This window comes from Melopsittacus undulatus, chromosome 8 (assembly GCF_012275295.1).
Source record: "Melopsittacus undulatus isolate bMelUnd1 chromosome 8, bMelUnd1.mat.Z, whole genome shotgun sequence".
Taxonomy (NCBI): domain Eukaryota; kingdom Metazoa; phylum Chordata; class Aves; order Psittaciformes; family Psittaculidae; genus Melopsittacus; species Melopsittacus undulatus.
The window spans coordinates 43,386,552-43,408,698 of record NC_047534.1 but is presented as its reverse complement, the minus strand read 5'-3'; the positions used below and the strand labels follow the sequence as shown (position 1 = coordinate 43,408,698).

Genomic DNA, 22,147 nt, shown 5'->3' with positions numbered 1-22,147 from the left:
AACATCCTGTGGCATTCAACCATATGAAGGTTGTGGTATATATGTGGCTTGTCAAACCAGTTAGGTTGGCCATCACTGCAATAAGTCAGGAAGTTGCTTTCTTTGCTTTCTTGCAGTAACTTGCTGGGCAGCATATTGTCCATAGTAGAAATGGAATTCAAAACTGATTTGTTTCAGAATTCAGGTGATGAAGACTTGCCTTTTTTTTTTTTTTATTTTTAGTGATGAAACCGAATGTCTTCTGTCTGTGCAATAGGAAGAGAAATTAATAAAAATGAGTAAGCTGAATTGGACTGATTTGGTCCCTACATTTTATGAAAGATTTTTTAAAAAAACACTTAATGCCTTTGTGACAGTGAATGTGTGAATTGCAGCATGTGAGTCCTTTTTCCTAAAAGGTAATTGCTTAGAACATATACATGGTGAGGAGTAGAAACGAAAACTGGTATTGCAGTTACTTGTTGGAAATCTAGTGTCAAAATGGAGGTATTTATGAGGTTTCTAAAAATGTTCACCACAAAGATGTAGAAAGTACACTAGCAAGATGTCATTAAAAGCAGCAGATGCTATCATGGTTTTGCTGCAAATGCAGCAAAAATGAAAGCACGGCAATTCCTCTATTTTTGCCTCTTTCTAGCCTGTCTTTATCTGCCTCTTGCCCTGCTCCCTCCCCTTTTATTTTTTTAAAACATGCATCATCATTTGGCTGATAATGGATCCCAGTAGCACTGAGTACATATGCTCTAGGATTAGGATTTGTGAATTGGAAAGACTAATGATTTAATTTTTCCCCCTTGCATCTATAGTTGCGCAGGTGACCTCCCTGGATATGTACAAGGCAGAAGTAATTTGAGACCTGCATGACAGATCTGTTGCATTCTCATGAATTGATTTCTTCAATAACTACTGAAAGCTAAAGGGGAGGAGGGCCAGGGAGAAATAACAGTAAGAATAGCATAAGATTTGACCTAGTTTTTTCAATCTGCATGGCACTGCAGAGAGATACAGTTATAAATCTGTCTCTTTAGAACAGCTTTATTTATTTATTTATTTAGTTCCCTGCATCAACAGCTGCATTTGTTTTGAATGTTCAAATTTGGTGGGTTAAAACGTGAAATTTTGGTATCATTATATAGTGTTATGGGAATGTGCATGTGTGGTGAGGAAGTGAGGGAAGACACCTACTTCTGCTGGATTGCTGTGGGGTTTTCTGCTTTCTGCCCGGCCCCTCCGTCATTCTCCTTTTTGTGTCTTTGGTAGCTGCTTGACATTACATGCTTGGATTTTTGTTCTGCCTGCAGCGTTATGAGTATGTGAAATATAATCACTCTTTGTCCACTGCTTTGTGATGCTGCTTTGCACATAAAGCTAAGCAAGGCTGGAAGTCTCCCTTTTTTTTTTTTTTTACGTTTCTGACAACATCTCTAAGCTAATAGTTTTGCCTTCTTATTTCTATTTATATCAAGTGGTCCTGGCCTTTGCGTGGTTTGCTTGTTTGTTTATTTTTATTCCCTTATTTAGCAGAAAAGGACCAGGGATTAGTAGTAAATACTGTAACAGCATGGAGATTCACAACCAGTGCTTTGACTCTCCAGATGCTCTGGATAAGCATTACAGCAAAAAATCTGAAGGGGGATATTCAGTGGCTATATGTGTAATGCAGAGGGCTCTGTTGTTGATGGAGTGTTTTACGTGTTCTGTGTTCCACAGTAACTGGTTTTGTTCTTGAACCACTTTCATCTATTACAAGAAAATCATACCCAACTGAAAGCCAGGGAACTGACTTCTGTTTCTGAAGCAGCTCTGAGATTTAGCAGAAACTGCATCAGGAGAGTGTATAAACCCATCCTTACTGATTATACCCTGGCTCCATACTCCCCCTGGGCTGAGGCTCTCTTCATTGTGCTGTGGGCAGTGGCTACATCGAGCACAGCTTCACGCAACTTTGCAGTTTCTTAGTTTGTTGGGATCTCTCTCTTGTGGCACTGGCTGTGGCTCCAGTTGTGATTGTTGTCAGCTGGAGTGGCTCTTACAGACAACAAGTTTCCAGCTCTCAGTTGGCATGGAGGGGGCTGCAGTCATAGGGAAAGAGCAAAGCAAGGGTGGTGATTGGACCAGGAAAGGTTCTGTAGGCTTTGTGGGAACTCCTCGAAGGTTGTCCCTCTCTTTAGCTGGCCTCTGTATGTCAGTCCACAGTATTCACTTGCTTTAGGCCTGGAAAAAGATCATTTGCGCATGCTCCTGCATGCCGTAACTTTTTTGTAACAGCAGTCCCCAGCCCTCCTTCTTCCATCCTTCTGTTTCTTCTCTGAAGCTGAAAAGATATTCCTGTAGGTAGAACCTGATTTTGGCAGTGGAGTAAATTCATCACTCTTTCCTCTTCTAAAGTAACATTTGTGATATACCATAGTTCTGGGCATTCTGGAGACTTGTTTTTTCCTGTGTTCCCGGCTGTAAATGTGGAGGCAGTGGTCATGCTCATCTGGAGCCAAGTTGTGTCAGTAACATTTCTCTGGAGCAAAATGACTGACATGCATGTCAAGAAAGTGACTGTCAGCCCAGGAGCTAAAAGTAGGTGGCTGCTTGCAGGAGCTGCAAGTATCCTTCTGAGGCACTATATCTGCTGGCCTGACATTTCCAGTCTCACTGTAAGTGAGCTACAGTCTTGGTCTGTGATATTTTGTCATGTATCCTGGATTTAGATGTCTCATTTGTTCTCAAGAGAAGGCAGAGTTTGATCTATAATTCTGTGTAAAGTTGGTAATTACCAAGTGTTCTCAGTGCTTGCAAAGCCTTGCTGCAGCTCAAGCACTGTGCCGATACTTAACTGGACATGCGCGCTGAATGTTTTGGAGTGTATGCAACAGAGAAGTGCAAGAGTCTTAGCACACTGGCCAAATGCATATGGTGGGCTATAAATGCTTCTATTTGCCTGGGCAAACAGGCTGTGTGGGTATGTCTTCAAAGTAAGTCCTACCTGGGTGTTTTTGTACCCTGTTCCATCTCCTTCTTTCTTCCACCTCTTGCCAAGTATACAGCACTCCACAGTTTCAAGTGCAGCAATATGACACATGGCTAATCTAACACAGCTGAGTGAGAGACTGGCTGTTGCTTCTGTTGAGTTGTAAGACCACCATACTAGTTACCATGCTAAATAGCTTTCGTGCTTTTTCTACTGAGGTGTCTTGTAATTCTTTACACAACAGAATGCTCAGTTTACTGCAGTACCCGGAGCAATGGGACATGCCCTGAAGACCTATGGAAGAGGTGATCCCCAACAAGATAGTGTGTTTGTGTCTCAGTTTTGCTGGGTGGGTTTTGATGGTTGGGCTAGGTTAATTTGCATATTTGCTCAAGCCACACCCTCACATTGCTTGGTCACAGCTTATTTTAAAGGTAGAATGTTTTTTCTTTTTAGTTATACTCCTAAATAGGAATTACTTGATGACCAATCTTAGAAACCATGTTTCTTCCCATTTAAAAAGTAAAACTCATGATCTACAGTTGTGTAAAGATCTTCCAGAATGCATTATTATAGCTCGTGTTGGTTCCCAGTTTTGGTTATTAGTTTCTAGTTTCTAGTTTTGTATTCTAATAGAAGATACTAAACCAATTCAAAGCAGGGTCGAGTTCCTCTGTAATGTGGTGGTGGTTGTGGTGTGCAGAAGAAGCTTTTATCCCAAGCAGCACATGCTGTGGTGTGTTTAAAAACAAACAAATAAGCAAGACAATACTGGAGAAAAAATGTTAGTGTCAGGCTCCCTTAAATACTCACCTACCCAAATTTATTTGTTTATTTTAAAACCTCTGCTGGTGGAGGTAGGCAGTTATATACCAATCCTAGAAGGGAATCACAGTTCAGACAAGTGTCCTATAGGATTATTTGGAGTATGCAAGTTACTGAGAGAGTCTTGTAATAAGCTAAAAGAAAATAGTATTGTAACTGTTTCTTACATGTTTTGATGTGCAAAATACACTTGCTCATAGATCCAAGGCGTAAATGATTCACAGATACCCAAGATATGGGATTTCTTTGGTTTGATACATACTACAGCATTTTCAGTTGCTGCCAAATCTGGTGTGCCAGCACTATTTTCATGTGGTGAGCTCCTGTGGCTGGCTGGTAGCCCTGTGTGCAGCCCATCAGCACATTGTGCCACACGGCTCCTTTCCTTGGCTGCTGTTTCTGGCTGCAGCAGCCCATGGAGTTGCTTCCAAAGTGGTGTTTGGTTGATCCATTAGCAAATCCCATTATTTGTTAATAGGATTTGTTCTTGCACTGCTTTGTCTGATCACTAATTGTTTATTGCGTATTAGGAGTACAATGAGATGCCTGTCAGCTGTGTTATGAGTATTTTGTGTGCAAGACTCAATGTTTGCCTGTGATGGTGGGGTTTGCTTTGGGAAATCCTCAGTATGGAAGGCAGAAGACAAAGGTTCTGCGTTTCAAACACTGAAGTATATCCTGCTCTCCAATAGGCACTAGTTTCCCCAGCTCCCCAATAGACAGTGGGATGCACAGGGGGTTGGTAAGGTCATAGAATCATAGAATAGTTAGTGTTGGAAAGGACCTTAAGTCCTTAAGGGATCTAGTTCCAACCCCCCTCACACTAAACCATGTCACCCAAGGCTCTCTCCAACCTGGCCTTGAACAACACTGCTGGGGATGGAGCATTCACAACCTCCCTGGGCAACTCATTCCAGTGCCTCACCACCCTTACAATAAAGACCTTCCTCCCTTATAACCAATCTAAGCTTCCCCTGTTTAAGTTTTAACCTGTTACTCCTTGTCCTGTCACTACAGTCCCTAATGAAGAGTCCCTCCCCAGCATCCTTACAGCCTCCCTTCAGATACTGGAAGGCTGCTATGAGGTCTCCATGCAGCCTTCTCTTCTCCAGGCTGAACAGCCCCAACTTTCTCAGCCTGTCTTCATATGGGAGGTGCTCCAGTCCCCTGATCATCCTCGTGGCCCTCCTCTGGACTTGTTCCAACAGTTCCATGTCCTTTTTATGTTGAGGACACCAAAACTGCACACAATACTCCAAGTGAGGTCTCACAAGAGCAGAAGGGCAGGATCACCTCCATTGACCTCATCTGGAGGGCAGCGTGCTCTGTGCATGTGGATGCAGAGCCACAGCTGCTTTCCAGATTGCCTCTATGCCTTTCTGAAAAAGTGCCCCACTGAGGTGGCAGTCAAACAGAAAAGCATTAAGAAAATTCAGAATTAATTTGAAATTGTCGTGGTTTAAAACCCCACCTCAGTCTCCCGCAGTACCACACACCCCTTTTTCCCCCCCCACCTCCCCACTCCCGGAGGGATGGGGAGGAGAACCGGAGGAATATAATTCCCACGGATTGAGATAAAACCAATCCAGCAATTAAGGTATAAGACAAATCACTACTGCTACCACTAATAAATCAATGTTAGAGGAAATAAACAAGGAGAGAGAATACGATACCACCCGCCGAAACGAGCCCAACCCAGAAGAAGACCTAACCTCCCCCCCCCTTCCGGCCAACTTCCAGTTACCTCCCCGAGCATGACGTGCTGTGGTATGGAATACCTCCCCGACTAGCCCAGGCCAGATGCCCTATCTGTCCTTCCTCCCGGCCTCCACTCCTCCCTGGCAGAGCATGAGCATAGAAAAGGTCTTGGACAAAACCAAACATTTAAGCAGTAACTCAAAACGTACGCGCCACCAGCAACTGCTCCCAGCCCGAAAGTCAAAACACAGCACTGCACCAGCTACCAAGAAGGAGAAAAAAATGACTGCTACTGCTGAACCCATGACAGAAATAAAAAGATGAAGGTAAACTATGTACATGAGAGTTTAGGAGCTAGTGAGAACTAGCTGCTTTTTTTTCTTTGTTGAATGTATTGATCAGTCTGGGTGGTATTAAATGATCATAAAATGCAGGTACAAACCACCTCTCAAAAAGGGTCTGTCTGAGCTGGTTTTTGATAAGCTCTCTCCCAGCTTAGTTGGACCCAGCTGTAAACTCCAGCTGCAAATTTTGAACAGTCCTTATGTTATTAAGTAATCTTAATTTAAGGATAAAATATGCTGAACAATTTATTTTGTAGTTTGTCTGCATACTTCTTCAGAAATAGCTTTCCTGAATATCTACATGTATCTCTTATCTTTTTTTATTGGAAAGTAATTAGAAACAAACTGAGGAACCAAATTCTTGTACCAGTCAGGAACAGGGCATTTTCCCAAGTTTGTGCAAAGCATCTGGAAAGAAATAAGACTCTGTTCTTTTATTTGAGTAGTCCGACGACATGCTGAAGTTTGACTGTGTATACACACACATATACAATGTGCATAATTACATATACACAAATATAAATATATGCCATTACATATGCCTTCTATATGTGTGTGTATTTCTGTGTACATTTATGCACTTACACACATATTAAAAATAGAGTGAATAACTACCATTATGATTATCTTTTGTGACTTGTATCTGCCAGCCAGGATGAAAATTGCTTCATCTTGAAGTCCCCTTGAAAGGTTTGATGATTTTGTGACCTAGCTCTTTGAATAAAAGCTTAACTTCCAAGTCAAATCGACCATTCCTTTCAAACACTTACAGAAATACAACCATCCTCCTGTGAGGTATCTATGACCTGCTCTCTATTCAAAGGGAACAGTTTTCACCAGAATAAAGATTCAGGGTGAGGGGAAAGTTCCTGAAACAGGTACTACCTCTTGATGTAGGGAGAAACAGAATTTGCACAAGAGGTGCTGCTTTGTCAGCAAGTTAGACACATACTTAAATCCTCTCTAATATTAAGGTGCTTTCCAGCCCTGACCTATGATTTTGAATCTATGATTTTGTATGCATGACAGCCCACCAAATTTTCAAGAGGACAAAGAGTAAGCTTACAAATATTTAAACACTTTGTGGTGTGTGCTCTTCTATTAAGACATGACGTTTGTGCCTCTTCATGTAGTGTGATGACAGTGTTCAGGAACAGAGTATGCTTATAAATAGTGCTGGGCCATTTGCTCAAATGCAGATGCACACTTGTAGCAGAAAGGCAGAGGTTTTGGCATTGCTGGTCATGCATCTTCTGCCCTTGCTTAGGGACTGGCTGCAGAACGTGTGGAGGAAGGCAGCAAAGTGGGATCCTTGAGCCAGAAAAGCACTGAAACGTTTTGAGGAGGTTTGTTTATTTGTTGTTTTGTTGTTTTTTGTTGGGTTTTTTTTTTTCCCACTGCATGAAAAGCACTTTCTATCTTGCTGGCTTTGAAAAAAACTCATGCTAACCTGATGTAACTTAATGAGTTCCTGTTCTAGGTGAACAATATAATTTCTCATCCTTCCAGACACCTTTTAATATTTTCTAGGTAGGCATTCCTGAACTGCCCAGTTCTGTTCTGTGATTTGCTTCAGTCTTTTCTAATGACATCAGGTGGACTGATGGCTATTATAGTGAATGCTAGGGTTTTTAACTACATCCTTCATTATTTTGCCTCCTGGTAGCAAATGCATCAGATTAAGGAAAATAAATTAGAACACAAGAAGACACTGATGAGACAAGCTATCAATGGCCAGGCTAAGAACTACCACAGAGGAGTGTGGAGGAGTAGCACTAGCTTTTTAGTGAGCAGAGTTGTTATTTATGAGAATAATTGCTGGGGCTTTTACTTTAGACAGTTGCTCTGAGTCACTTAGCAACTTTTGGGTTGTGTCCAAGTAGCAGGTAACTGCAGCTTCTTTTTGCATCTGGAAGCTGCATTAAATGTCTGTCTCTGCCATGAAACCAGTGAATGGTATGCCTTGGCTACGGCTTTACTCTAGATACAGGCTCAACACTTTTTTTTTTTTTTTTGGTTCACATACTGAAAATGTGACCAAAGTAAAAGATAAAGTAATGCTGCAGGGCCTGGTAGGCTAGAACAGGGTCATTGTTATTAGGGTGACCTACTGTAATTTAAAAATTAAATTGTCAATCTTGGCTTTCTGTCTATGCTTTCTTCCTTCACTTTTCTCTGTCCAGCATTTAGTCCCATTTTTTGGCAATGTGTCTTTTCAAATGCAGATGTTTTGTGGCTGGCTCTTTGCTTTGGTTGTCCCAGACTTGCTGAAATACAGGGATGTATCAGCTCTGTATTTTAGGAGGCAGCAGAGGGGAGTAGGACACAAACCTGTAGGGTAAGGAGTGGCATGGAGAGGATGCTTTGTGAGTAACTGCTTATCTTTATCCAGTGCAAGAAGTAAAGGAAGAGAAACTAAATTTTTGAGTGACAAGTTCAGAATGGAGATGATTATCTTCACACACTGAATTTGCACTCGGGAGCTCTGCCACAGAGGATTGAAAGTTTGTATGGGCTCAACAAGCTACTTAGAGGCAGCTCCTTGGGGAGTGCTGCATGCAGAGATGCCTTTTTTGGGCTAGAAAGTCCCTAAGCTTCAGCTTTTTCAAAGTTGAGAGAATATTTTTATCTCCACTGATCTTTAGCAGTGGGCTAGAATTTGAGAGACCTTAATTTTACCTTTGCCCCTGACTTGTCTATCCTAATTTTATTGTGTGCAAAAAATGTGAGTGTGATATCTACAGCATGGTATCATCCGTATGGCCATCTATGGCTTTGGTGATGCTGTTGGAGGGCAGCTAGGAGGAGACAGTGTGTGTGAAATGCAGGGGGACTAGAGGGCATATCCCCTTCCATTCCCTTCTCCCTCTGTCTCATCTGCACTTGGAAAGTTACAGAGTGACTAAACTCTTTATTTTTAGACATTACAAAGAAAGAAAGCATTATACAGCTGGCTGCAAAAATATTTATTTGTGACATTTATCTACATTTGTGCAGTTCTTGTTGCTATTCTGGAGAGAGCATGCAATTCGTCCTGCTTCAGCTCATTGGTCTCACAGTTTCAGGAGAAACTGAAATACTTATAACTTTATGCATGCATATATTTAATGAATAAATAAATAAATAGCTTCCATATTTGGAAAACATGGCTGCTGCTGTTTGCAAGCTGCTGGCTTTGTTTGTGCCCCATTTTTGTAGTAACTTACTAAGTGGAGAAACAGCTGGAGTGCTGCTGGTAGATTCTGCACTGGGGTATTACCATATTGGTGGCTGAACACCCTGTGCTCCAGTCGGTCCTGTTATGAACTAGCCTGCAGCTTGAGGTAAACTCCTTCCTAATCTTTCCACTTGTGAGAGAAAGGATTAAATAGGTTTACAGTGAGACAACAGTGTCCCTGCCCCTGGCAGGGGGGTTGGAACTAGATGATCTTAAGGTCCTTTCCAACCCTAACTATTCTATGATTCTATGTAACAGGGGCTGGTATTGGGACTGTGATCAGTGGAGTCTGCCTGACAGTCTGTGATGGGGGCTGCTAGGTGTGCAAAGGTAGCTCAAGCCAAACAGATGTTACTGGTTGTGGGTTTTGTGATTGAAGCAAAATCTCAGGAAAAAGGGAGAATTTTTGACCTTGCGCAATGGGGAGGGGTAACTTGTCGATATGTATCTTCAGTGAAAATAAAAAATAAAAAAGCAGGACAGTATGAAATTTGGAGAAATCCAGCTGCAAAAAAAAAAAAAAAAGTTTTACAGTAATTGAATGGTGTGAGTCAGTCATATCAGTCAAGTTCCTTAAAAGTAACTCTGTAGGACAAAGCATTTAATAATACTGCTGTTGAGTGATGAGGATAATTCGTTTCTTTTACTTAAAATGGTGTGTGTTAGCACTGCACTAGGTGGTAAACCTGCAAGCTGAAATACAGCTACTAAATCTTTTTATGATCACACCTACCTTTCACAAACTGTTAAGTGAAACTTCCTATTAAATGAAAGTATACTTGGATAGAAACCCTTGAGTCCCATATTGCCCCCAAGCAGATTAGTGTGACCAAATCATCTCCAAACTGATCTGTATAAAATCTCTTCACTTACACGACATTGATGCTGAATGCTGTTTTACTACTACAATATGCTGAATTTATAGGGCACTTTGTTTCCCAGCTGAAAAATTACTAAAACCTTTTTGAAGGTGAAGCATGCTCTTGCAAGCAGAGATGGAACAGTTTTATACCGTTTTTTATGTGTGCATGTCAGCACTCCCATTGCATGAAGTGTTACAGCTGTAGTGCTGTCCTTCAGCCTGCTTTGTATATCCATCTTTAATATATTAAAGGAAAGCATATTTCATGTCAAAAGGTAGAAAAATGCATGGGAGTGGCACTGGAGCATTACAGGGGCTGTGGCAGTACTTGAGTACTAGGGACTGGTATTCCAGAGAGGTGCCTGGCTGATGGAGCAAGCCCAACAGAGCCCACGTATAGTGATGCATCCGCTTCTGCCACCACTGATCTCTAGGACTCTGCCCATGCTAGATCCCAGCAAATACCTGCACTCAGTAAAGTACTGGGTTGCATTTCCTTGCCTTAGGTGTACAATTTCTCATTCTATACCATTAGTGCCACCAGCCCTCAGGAGCACTGCAGGCTGCTGCCAAACACATTCCCTGAGGTCAAAGTAGATGCATTTTCTACTGCCACTTTGGCATGTACTTTGATTTTTATTATGAGGGATGAGCAATACCATTTGTTAGGGAGGATTTCAAATAGTTTCCCAGCTCTGTGTTTAGGAAGTAGCAGGACATTGGTGATCGATGTGTGGGCTGGGTTTTAGGTTGCTTTTTGGTTGGTAGGTTTTGTGGTTTTTTCAGTCTTTTAATGAAACTTTGTAGAATGATGAGGTCAAAACCATGTTTGCTTGTTGGGAAGGTTTCTCAGGTCAAAAAGTTAACAAGAAGCTTCCAAAACCTTGGGGGAGAACACAAAAACCAGCAACAACAAAGAAAGCCCAAAACCACACACTCAAAAAAATAGCCAGCAAGAAAAAAGAATACAACCTCCCCCAAACCCCAGAGTGTTGATTTTTCCAGCAATCTTTTTTCCCCCCTCTAGTGAGTGCAAATGCTGTCTAATAGTTTGAGCCAAAGAAAGAGAAAAGGTCACTAATTCAGAAAGCTGAATATTCTCGAAAGCTGCTTAGCTTTTAGTTTTAGAAACATATGGGTTCCACAGTATAGTGCTTAGTTTGTATAATTTGGTGGGAGGTATGGGATAATGATGCTGGGGTAAAAATAATGGCCAATTTGTTATTGCAAAATTTGGTCGGAGAAACTCTGAAGACTCGATTTGGAGTTTTAGGAAGCAGCCATTCTTTATTGCAGCACAGGTGCACATGTGAATAGTTTTGCAAAGGTGAGCACACCTATTACTTTCCGGCAGCAGCCATATATTTAACATACTCATGTGTATTTAGTGGTGGGTTTTTTTTTCAGGAAATGATTTACATATTCGTGAGTTTTCCAGGAACTAATTATAATACCTGCATTCTAATTATGCATGTGCTTTCTTGCTGAGTAGAGATCTCTGGTAGTCACCGATAGTCTTCCTCACCATGTTTACTTAATGACCTCAGTGCTTGCACATGCTCGCAAGGTAGTGCAGAGTTAGCAGTTGGTATGTCCTTGCTTTTGTTCTGTTCCAGTCTCTCTCACCTTGAAGGTTAGAATCCTTGGTTTTACTTACTTCCTTCTTAGTTGTTACCAGTCCCATGATGTTCCTTTCACCATCAGCCGGACATTCCTTATTCCCTATATGTCTGTAATTAAGAACAGCTTGCTGTATTTTACTATGTTAGCTTAAGGTCACACACTCTCTTGTTAGTTTAAACCTTTAATTTAAGCCTAAAAATTCATCTAACAGCAGGAAAAGGAAAAGTATTGGACATCTCAGCTGCAGATGTGTGCTTTTCTGAAGTCATTTTGAGAGGGTTGGGAACAGGTTCCCTTGAAAGGGTCACATTTGAGCTCTCCTGTACACTGCCCTCTGAGGCAGTGCTTTTGCTGCTTCTGAGCAGAAGGTTCTTGCTGACTTACTGAATCGTGTGCTGGGTCTCTTGCTTGGCCAGGCAGGTTCTTACCTTTGAAAAGGTTTCACTGTCAGAGTTGTGACCTATTTGATCTATAAAATTTTGGTGAAGTTAACTTTATAGCTACTGGATCAGGTTAACATGGTAAAGACTCCTGCCTGTGCTTCAGACATTATATCCTGGTGGGCCTTCTGTAGCAGAAGGTGTTGGAAAACATAAAGCTAAAATCAATGCTGGGATAGGTATACTGGAGCAACTACCCTACCTATCTACTGAATTTTTCCTAGGACTATTAAGACTTTTCTGCCTTTTTTTTTTTTTCTAAATTAGTGATACAAGTAACTTTTGAATTAAATAGGTCAGCTATGCAAAGATAACAAAACAAATTCAGCAACTGTTTTTGTGTGCCGTGGCAGTAAATCTGTTGAGCATCTGCTCAGAAAGAAACAAGCCTTTTCTGCTTTCACTCATCCTTGTAGCTAGAGCAAATTTAGATTGTTTCTGCTTAAAACCAGCAAGCAATGTCCAACAAGTTAGACAATTGTCATCATAAATCCCTGGAACAATCTCTGTTTAGAGACCATGAAGAGGATGAGCTGGGAAAATTTGTTCTGCATCAGTCTTTTGAAAAGGGAGCCAGACTCTTCAAAAGAGATTTGGGCATCTCTTTAGCACAGAGAGGGATTTGTGCTGGTTGTAACTGCATTCCCTGGTATTTGTAAATATACTGATGGGAAACAGTGAGATTTGACAGGCACATTTAATTTGCAGGAATAGCTTGCTCTCTTTTGTTGGTTTTGTTGGGTTTTGTGGCGGTTTTATGGGTTTGTCTTTGTTTTGTTTTGTTATTGAGCTTGCAGTTGGCTCATGTTAACAACATGAGTAATCTTTAATGCAAGCATCGCTTTACTATGCCTGTATCCAGGTGAGATTCTTTTGCCAGGTTCATAAAGATGCTGTGTGTATGTGATAAGAGTATACTACTTAGCTCAAACTAGAGTTCATTATACTTGGGGATGACCCAGATGCTCTGTACACTTCACATTCACCAGTTTGCTCAAATTTCTCCGTGTAGATGCATCCCCAGCACAGGAAGGGAAGATTCAAACTCTCATTGTACACTGGCAAGCAGTTAACTCAAATGTCTTCGTGAACATGGAAAGCTAAAGCAAAAATGCATATTCTCTGTGCTTATGAGGACTTTGTAGCTAGAGTTCTGCCTGATGGCTTCATGAAATTTTTAATCTGTTAGCACAAATCATGTAGGAGCAGTCTCCAGGGTGATTTTATGCAGATGGTTTTTGCAAGACTGATTCATCATCCTGGAAAATAGATTGTTGGTTAGGGGATGTATGGGCTTCTCAAGTTTTGGGCTGTACTAAGAAGCCGTTGGTCCTGTCTGTTGCTCCATAATATGACCTATTCTTGATAAAAAGGAAAGACAAAAGGATTCAAGCTGTGATCAACAAACATGTTTTAAAATGTGTGAAATATGCACTAGCTTAGCTTTTCTGTCTTGAAAATTTGTGAGTGGCCTTCCATGTTGAATTGAACCACAAAATACAGTTATTTAAGTGGGGGGAAGAAGCTTCCTGTGCTTGAAACACGTAAAGGAAAAATGTTCTCTAATTTGGGGGGAGAAGGTTTTATACAGCCTGTTAGCCATTAAAATGGGTTACACCTAGACAGAAAAAGTCATTGCTTTAACAAGACTCAAGAGAAACAAGAAGATTGATGCAAAACTAAGAAATGACAGTAACAAGGTAGAAACTGAAATGAATTTAGTGTTTGCTTGCAACCCTCAGGAGATGTTTAAGGTCAAGATGCAGACAGGATGCTTGTCTCAGTGAAAGTAGTTTGAAAGTTTTACTTTATAAAATTAAGAGTTTTCAAAAACCTTGATGCACAACAACATTTAAAATATATTGCGTGTGAATGGCAGAGCAGTATATTAAATCTGACAGAGGTAATCCATAAATTAAACAAAAAGTAAATCTAAGCTTGTTTTGCTGGCCTTTATTCCTGGGTGTGGGGCTGAGTAAGACTTCTTGCAGCTCCGTCTCTCGTGGTGATGGTTTACTTTAGGTGTGCTGGTTTTAAATTGGAAGTGTAAAACACTCTTTTTCATCTGAGTTAAAGAACCTTCATTTGATTTAGGTTACCTTGAATGGATAATCTTGTCCTTATACTTTTGTAAAAATAATCAGACATGAGTTCAATGGCTTCTATTGCAGATTAAATTAGAACAGTATAGGAAAGTTGAGTCAAGGTAAGTTGTTCTCCTGCAGTGGTGATGGGGAATTTATAATGGAGTTCTGTTCATTCAGTCTATTGTTTCCCATTCCTGAGGCCCTTTCTTACCAGCTTGTGGGGTTTCAGTTTGAGAGAGGGGGAGGTAGTTGTGAGGTTTGGTGTGTTGTTCTGGTGTGTTTTCTCATTTTCCTTGTACTTACTTACCTACCTCAGTAGAAGTGGAGAAAGGCTTATGATTTTCAGTTTCTAGATTCTTGCTCTCTAGTTCTAGAAGGAATGTTGGTGAAATGAAGTGAGTTTCTAAATCAGAAACATTTGACAAATAAGCATTGCAAAGTAGTATAATTTTATCACTTCAAAGGGCATGGGAAGGAATCCAAACCTGCTTTGAACTGGTTAATGTGTAGCACTTGCCAGCTAACATCGTCATTTTAAGACTGATAGTTTTTAAATTGAAAGTTTAGAACAGACCATTGAGTATTTTCTTTATATCTCCCCTTACATGGAAGAACAAGAAAAAGGGCATATTTAATTAGATTAATCAAATATTCATTAGCTGTGTTAGCTTAATGGTCTTGTGGTTTGGGTTTTTTTGGCCCTGTTTGGAAAACCCTAATTCTTGCAGACCTTTTAAGCTCTTAAAAACCCTGTAATTCCTATTTACCTGTAGTGGGCTTTGTGGTGTTTGAGCATCTGCAGAGCTGCTGGGAAGCTGTCAGGCATGGATTTGCTAAAGGGCATCCGCTGTGGGTAGCTGAGAAATGTAATATGACGTGCTGGTCTGGAAATGCCACATTCATGTGATACAAGAGTGCCCATATTTCCAGTGCCCCAGATGACTAATGAGTTCTGACCAAAATTAAAAAGATGCAAAGATTATCTCTTCCTCCTTAATGGGATACTTTGAAAAAATATTTGTTTAATGCAGAATTTGCTAGTGCTAATAAACATCAGCCTCCAAGGATTATTGAGGGTCAACACTAACCATTTCTGGTTGATTCCAGGTTTAAAATTATGTAGTTTGTCAAGATGAAAAGCAATAAAGTAAAAGGTTACATGGTAATTAATTAGTAAGGTTCAAATAGCCATTAAAGGAGAACAGAAAGTGCTCTGTGACTTCGAGGGGGCATTTTCCTTGCTCTTTTATTAAAGGCTGTTTTATCAGTGATACTGCAGTTATGTGCCCACGATGGTTCATGCTTATGGCAGATCTGACCTATTTGTATTTCTAAAGAGAAACTTTCACAGGGTGTGGAATTCCCAGGAAGTGGAGCCAGGATATTTTTAAGCTATAATTTGATGAACGTGAGGAATTAGGCATCTGGTGTGGGGTATTGGGAATGGCTTCAGAAGAGTCTGCAGGTTTGGGGTTTTGTTTTTGCCATGGCTGATGGTCATGGGGTATCCTCCTCTCCCTCTATGCAGCACAGCATCTGCTGCGATCACTTAATACCTTCCTCCACCACAGCAAATTTTAATTTCCTTCTTTTGTTGTTGTTATGGTGCTGGGTTTTTGTATAGTTTGGGGTTTTTTTTGGTTGTTGGCTTTCTTTTGTGGGTTTGGGTTTTGTTTTTTTAAAATTCTTTTTCTGCCTGCCATCTGTTGTAATGGCCACTGTCTTTGTCTAGTTGGCGTTTGTTAAAGGACAAGTGAGAAACCCAAAATGGTGCTTGTTCATGAACAAATTTGCATACTTCTGGTGAAATAGCACTTCTTTTAATGCTGCAGGGGAGTTGAGGGATCATTCTGTAACGGGTTTCTTGACCCCTTTTTAGGGGAGAAGCTGACCTCTGAGTTTGAGGTGGAGTGTAATATCAAGCTGTCGCTGTTGTAAATAATATATTTGAGAAAAAACAGACAAGATCCAGAATGAAAACTAGCACCTGCCTTCGAGGGTCATGGGGCACTGAGAGATGTCTGTCTGCAGGCAGAGGGGGCAGTATTTATGGGCCTGCAGAGACAGTGCTTCCCACTCCAATGCTCTGCAGTAACCCATGTTGTCTGAACTGGCCAGCTGTGGACTTTTTGAATTGGTTTTGTTTTTAAATGTGGCTTTAGACTGTGAATGAAGAAGCTGCCTTTAAAAAGGTTCTTGAATTCTGAGTTTAATTCCCTTGTTTAGGTTAGTCTTTTGTTTCTAGATCCAGAATAGATGGGGCTGCATTCAGCAGAAAGTACTTGTCCTTAATTTCTGTGTAATTGAATACCAGCTTTCAATTCAGCTGTATTGGAATCCACTGAAAAAAAATAAATACTAGTGTGGCTTTGTTCAGATTTACATGTTTTACAGAGAAAAGCTGGCAATATACTCAGTTCTGCTCTCTTTACTCTTTCACAATCGTTATTCCCTCTTAATTGCAGTACCTTATGAAATAAATAGTCCCATGGGTTTCAGTAAGACTGCTTAGGGAACTGAATTGCACAGCATTAGCAGAAATGGAAAAAATGAATAGTGCTTTTAAGAAGTGCAACATTTGGCAAAATGCTCATAGTTTATACATGTATCAAGCATTAATTCTGTTTTGTTTACTTATGAATCTGTTTAAATTATTATGGAAAACTGTTGGTGAGAATTATGTTAATTATGTTTTTTATGACACCTGGTGTGACATTTGGGATCTTGTTGATTGAATTCTATTTTAAAGTTATATTTTAACCTTGAAAAACAATATTTATATTGCAAAATATAGCTTGAATTGACTAAGTTTTTGTATGAAAAGTAAAAAATATCTCTTAAATTTTGCCAGTTCCACCAAAGGCAATCATGTGGACTTGGCTTTTGCACACCTGACTTGGTGGGCAGACCTGCTCAGTATTGCAGGCATATAAAACTTTTCTGTTGAAATTGCTGTATTTCCCTTGAATGTCCTAATAGGAATTAACAATCACCGGAGAGAATTTTTTTAAAAGCTTTTTTCAAATGTGGAGAAGGACCACAAAAGCATATCAGTAACATATCACAAAAGCATATCAGACCTTTAGTGGGCTTTTTTAAGCTTTCCCAGTCCTTTCCTCCCTGACGTAGCTGGCCAAGATCATCCTGTGTTTTGCAGCTGTGTTCCCTGTACATGTACTTACTGTGCTTTGCTGTCCTTGTGGACCTATGCCTGTTCCTCCAGTGCATGTGAAAAGCATAAGCAGCAAAGGAAGGAAAAAACAAATTATGTTGTTAAGTAAATACCAGAAGCAGAAAATATGTTTTGTCTTAGGTAATGAGTATAGTATAATATAACAATTCTGTTTTTAAAATCTAGGCAAACGCTGTGCTTTGTCCTGGATTTATCTAGGCTGTTCATTAGTGACACATGTCATTTTAAGAATGACATTTAAGCAAACTTAGCTGATTTGCTTAGATTTAAATGAAGATCAGCTCAGCATGAAGCTTGTTGGAATTGCTCCTTGTGGAATTTTTCTAACTTGGACTTTTTAATCTGATTATGATTTTATTAATTTTTTTTTCTTTTAAATTGACATGTTTAGGGAACTGCCTTTCTATTGGAGCTAGCATGGTTCTCTCATTCCTTCACTTGGAAGAAGGAGAAAAACAAAACAGCAGTTGAAAGACATAGGCATTTAAAACCAAATAAAAAAACATCACACACAAAACCCCAAAACCCACAACCAACCAAACCAAAAAGCCATACCCTATAAATAAACAAAATTCCCATATCAAGTCTTACTTCAGAGGAGACTGAGTTTTCAAGTGCTCAGAAAATCCACATGAAACAATTTTTATTTTGTGTCTATTTAGTGAATATTTCTTGATCGTGCTGGTGGTGGTTAAGGCTGAGCTTGGGTTCTTCCTGGAATGCATGAAACTGATAAACTTGTTTGTAATTTCTTTTATTTGTTTTACCTACAGCACTCCTCTGCCCTGTCTCTACTTTCAAGTGTTTCCTATAAGGCTTTGTAAAATTAACTTGAACACTGGTTCACATCCCCTTTAATGTCTGACTTAGGCTCCACTCTTTGGCTCTATTGCTTTTTCTTCAGGAAATTTAATTTCTTCAGTAGTGAAGACTGGAACTTATGAGTGTTTTTCAGCTTTCTGGTACAAAACATCAATATAGATGCTAAGAATCTCAGCCCCTCTGTTACATGACTAGAAGCATTTTACAACTTCTTAGAATTAAAAACTAAATTTCTAAAATCAAGCTCCATGAACATTTTGTTAGCTTCTCCAGCTACCTTTTGGTTATCACCTAACAGCAACAGCCATTATGGTTATGTCCTTGTTGAACCAGACAACACAATTCTTGTTTCTTTTGTCACCTTGTACACCCAGATTTCCACTGTAGCTGGATTACAGTGTATGTACATATGACATGTACAGAGTTTATATGCTTCTGTTCCTTAAGCAGAAAATTGGACTGCTTTCTTCTCACATTCCACAGTGAAACTGGTCTTGCCAAAGCTCTTAGCCCTAAAGCAGAGAATTTATACCTTGTCCAGTGCCATTGGTTCATTTGATGTTATGGAGCTAGCAGTACAGTTGCAATCTACTGCTGATCCAGATTCTGAACAAATATGTAATAAGTTGTTTTGTTTTTTTTTTCTTGTAACATACAAGGATCAAATAACAAGTTTACTGACGCTGCATGTGTCTGGATATATGACATCCCACCTGCCTCTCAAATAGTCACCAAAAATTATTTCAGGCTTTAGAATTGGCTTTCATGTGGGAATAGTATCAATATACCAAGAATTTTTCCTTGGAAAAACAAGGTGGTCTGGTGTCATCCATTTTTCTTTACCAAATGCTATTTCTGTAACCACTGTGACATTGCTTAGGACTTAATTCTCTTTAATCAAGTGTGCTGTCTTAAATATAGCAGAAACAGCAGTTGTAGCTTAAAACAGTGCTTAAAATGGGGCTTGCCTGTGGATAAGAATTCCATGATTTTTAGGAACTTGTGGTCATCCAGCTGGATAAACATGAAACTGGAATGGTCTTTGAGTGTCTGTAATGTAAGCTATGCAATTAATCTCTAAAATGTACCAGAGACACCCAGTGTATAAGCTGGATGAATTTATGGACGAGTGTTTGGATCTGTGACAGCTTCATATTTTAGCAGAAGAGTTTGGAGGAAGAGCAAAGTCTTTGAGGCATGGCTCAACACCGTTTAAACTTTATCATTTAGAAAATTGTATTGACTGGGTAGCTTAAGTGCTTACTGCCTTTAAGGACTTCGTTTGAAATTCCACTGTGCAAAAGGAGTCCCAAGGCAGTAGCTACTCTGGAAACCAATTTATGAAAAAGGCTCTGTATGGAGAATATTACGTGCTCTTCATCTCTGCAAGCTGCCCTGCTCTTTTGATTAGTTGGTGCTTCTCTAGGAGGCATTTGTCTCATGCTTTTGTTCTGTCTTTTCTCTTTTACAACATGAAAGAAAATCCTGTGTTTCATGTGCTCCGCAGAGTTTCTTTCATCCTTCAAAGTGATGTTACTTACTTTTTGATGAAATTTTGTATATGAGCCTGCTTTTGAGCTGTAAGGCTAAGTATTGTTTTTGTTGGTGGGATTATAATATTTGCATATTTACTGATAACAGTAATGGAGTAAATAACTGAAGGATTTAGCTTATTTCCTTTTTTCATTCTTCTGTTTTTCACAGGTTCATTGCTAAACCATGTGCCTTAGGCCTTAAAGTCCAAGCCAACGGACCACAGAAAGCTCAACCTAATGCTATTCTGGAAAAAGTTTTCACAGCTATTACAAAGGTAGGTTATTTAATTGTAATATTTACCTTATAAAATGGCATACAGCACTATAAACCACAGCTGAATAAAATAAAGCTAACTGCTAAATGTAGCGCTGCATTTTTACAGCTAAAATCAGACCATGAAAATGTCAAGGTTGTTATTGTATGCCAGTTGGAGCAGTTGTGCATCCCTTCGTGATGTTTCCTGTAAGCTTTTAAACAAAACAAAGTTGTTATACTGTGTAGTTGCCATATGGCCACGTACTTTGTTTTGCTCTTTGATGTTTTTTTTTTTTTTTAATTTCTAAAAAATATTCTGAGTTTTTTGATGGTTTTGGTTGGTTTTGGTTTTGTTTGGTTGTGGGGTGTTGTTTTTTTGGGGTGGGGTTTTTTTGGGTTTTTTTTGTTTGTTTGTTTGGGGTTTTGTTGGTTTTTTTAGTTGTTTTTTTTTCTCCTTTAAGTAAAAGAGAGTTGTGAGTCTGTAAAATTTGTCTTACTGTTTTCCATGAAATTTCAAAGCTACTCCTTCTAGGGAAGCTGCCTGAGCACAGGATGCTGGTGGCTTGCTGGTGTCCTAACTGTTTATGTTGTGATAAATGTCCTTTGAAGTTTGGAGAGATGGGGTGGTAGAAAAGTTGGGGGAACCTGAAAAAATAATGTTTTGAAGCTTGCAGACTTTTTTGTACAGTACAGGTGTTTGCCCACTGCTGCTATCTCTGTCTCTGCAACTCTCACTGTATGACATCTCAACTAAAACTCTGTCCACACTTCTGTAGCATCCTGAGCTTTTCCATAGCAGTGAACAGCGGTGAGATGTCCTGAAGACCCAGTGGTCAGTAGGAACCCTGAAAACCCCAGTGGTCAGTGGTCATTTTGTAGCAGGAAGACCTGTGGAGGCCAGAAGGATGAAGTTCTGCAAGAACTTCCCAGTGCCACCTCGGCTTCAGGCTACAGCTGAGCACACCACAGCAAAAGCATCAGCCTAAACTTCGGAGAGTATTAAAGTCATAGGCAAAGTTGGGTTCAGTATCAACAACAGTAAAATGTGCTGTGGATCTGTCTTGCTTGTGTCCCATACCCTATTCTGAGATCACTGTGGCACTTGTGGTTTATGTCCTGTTTTCAGGGAGGGAATCACACATATCTTGTCTCTAAAAGCTGCAGCACGTGTGCTCTGGCCCAGACTCAGCTAAAGGAAGAACAAATGGGATTTATTTGTTTATTTATTTTAATTTATTTTTCCTCGCAGAATGTGCTAGTCCAACAAAGGCCCTGGGTGTGTGAAGTGATCTAATGAAAGTCTGAGAGTTATGTTAGGAGATGGCACACAGTTCCCAGCACCCAGTGCATGGAGACAAGTGCAAAGTGCTCCCAAAGAAGTATCTGCTTTCCTGTGAGATTTTGGTATGGCTGTTTAGTAGCTGCTCTCAAGGAAACCATCTGATTTACCTAGCTGTCTTTTTTTGAGTCACGTGCAACAGTTCGCTCTAGTCAAACTCTGACTTGATTTTTCTAAGGTTACAAATAATGTTTTTTATTAACTTTCCATTGATAAAATAGTGGCTACTTTGGGTTGATGAGAAAACCTTCTTTTTTTTTCTGAGAAAGATGGCAAATATTTTACCCTTTTGTCATGCCTTCCCTTCTATTTCCTTTTCTTCCTGTGTTCTCCTGGAAGCCAATAGATGAATCTTCAGCCTGACAAAAGCTTTGCTGTTTTACCTCTTGGAACATTCAAAAAAGTCTTTATAGTGGCAGCTCTGATATCTCATTCAATGTATGTAAATGGTTTGCAGAAATAAAGCTGAAACTCCAGAAAACAGATTGTCCAAAAGATTCGTCTGTTTCCTTAAAAACATAATGTGGTCAGGAGAAAACAGATAAATAGTCCTCATGCAGTACCGTATGTGTAGAATTGCTGAGTGGTTGGAAGTGTGGCCTGTACTGCTCCTCTCTATATCCTATTCAAACTATAGCCTTCTACTGTACATCTGCGCTGGTTTACAGCCACTCTAACGGAATGAGAGTTCCACATTTGCTGCTTTGGAGAATAATTGTGTATAGCAAATTTTACAGGGAAAAAAAAATCATTTCTCCCTGTTGTCAAGGTGATTTTCCTTTTGAAGTTGCTACTTTGTTTAACGACTTCTTTTTTTTTTAATATGAACCTGTACAAACATGGGATATATCTTCTTTCCATGTCTGTCAAATAATCTTCATTATTGCAACAGTCTATAGGACAAAGACCTGATGCAGGGGGATGCAGGCCATAGCGTGTGGCCT

At 39.9% G+C, this 22,147-nt stretch overlaps 1 protein-coding gene across 1 annotated transcript in view; it reads left to right on the top strand.

Moving 5' to 3' along the window:
• Positions 1-22,147, top strand: part of CERS6 (ceramide synthase 6) — a 122,727-nt gene that overhangs the window by 15,785 nt on the left and 84,795 nt on the right. The window contains exon 2 of the mRNA XM_034065680.1: positions 19,778-19,883. Within this exon, the coding sequence (XP_033921571.1) occupies positions 19,778-19,883 (106 nt within the window). The remainder of the gene's footprint in view (positions 1-19,777; positions 19,884-22,147) is intronic.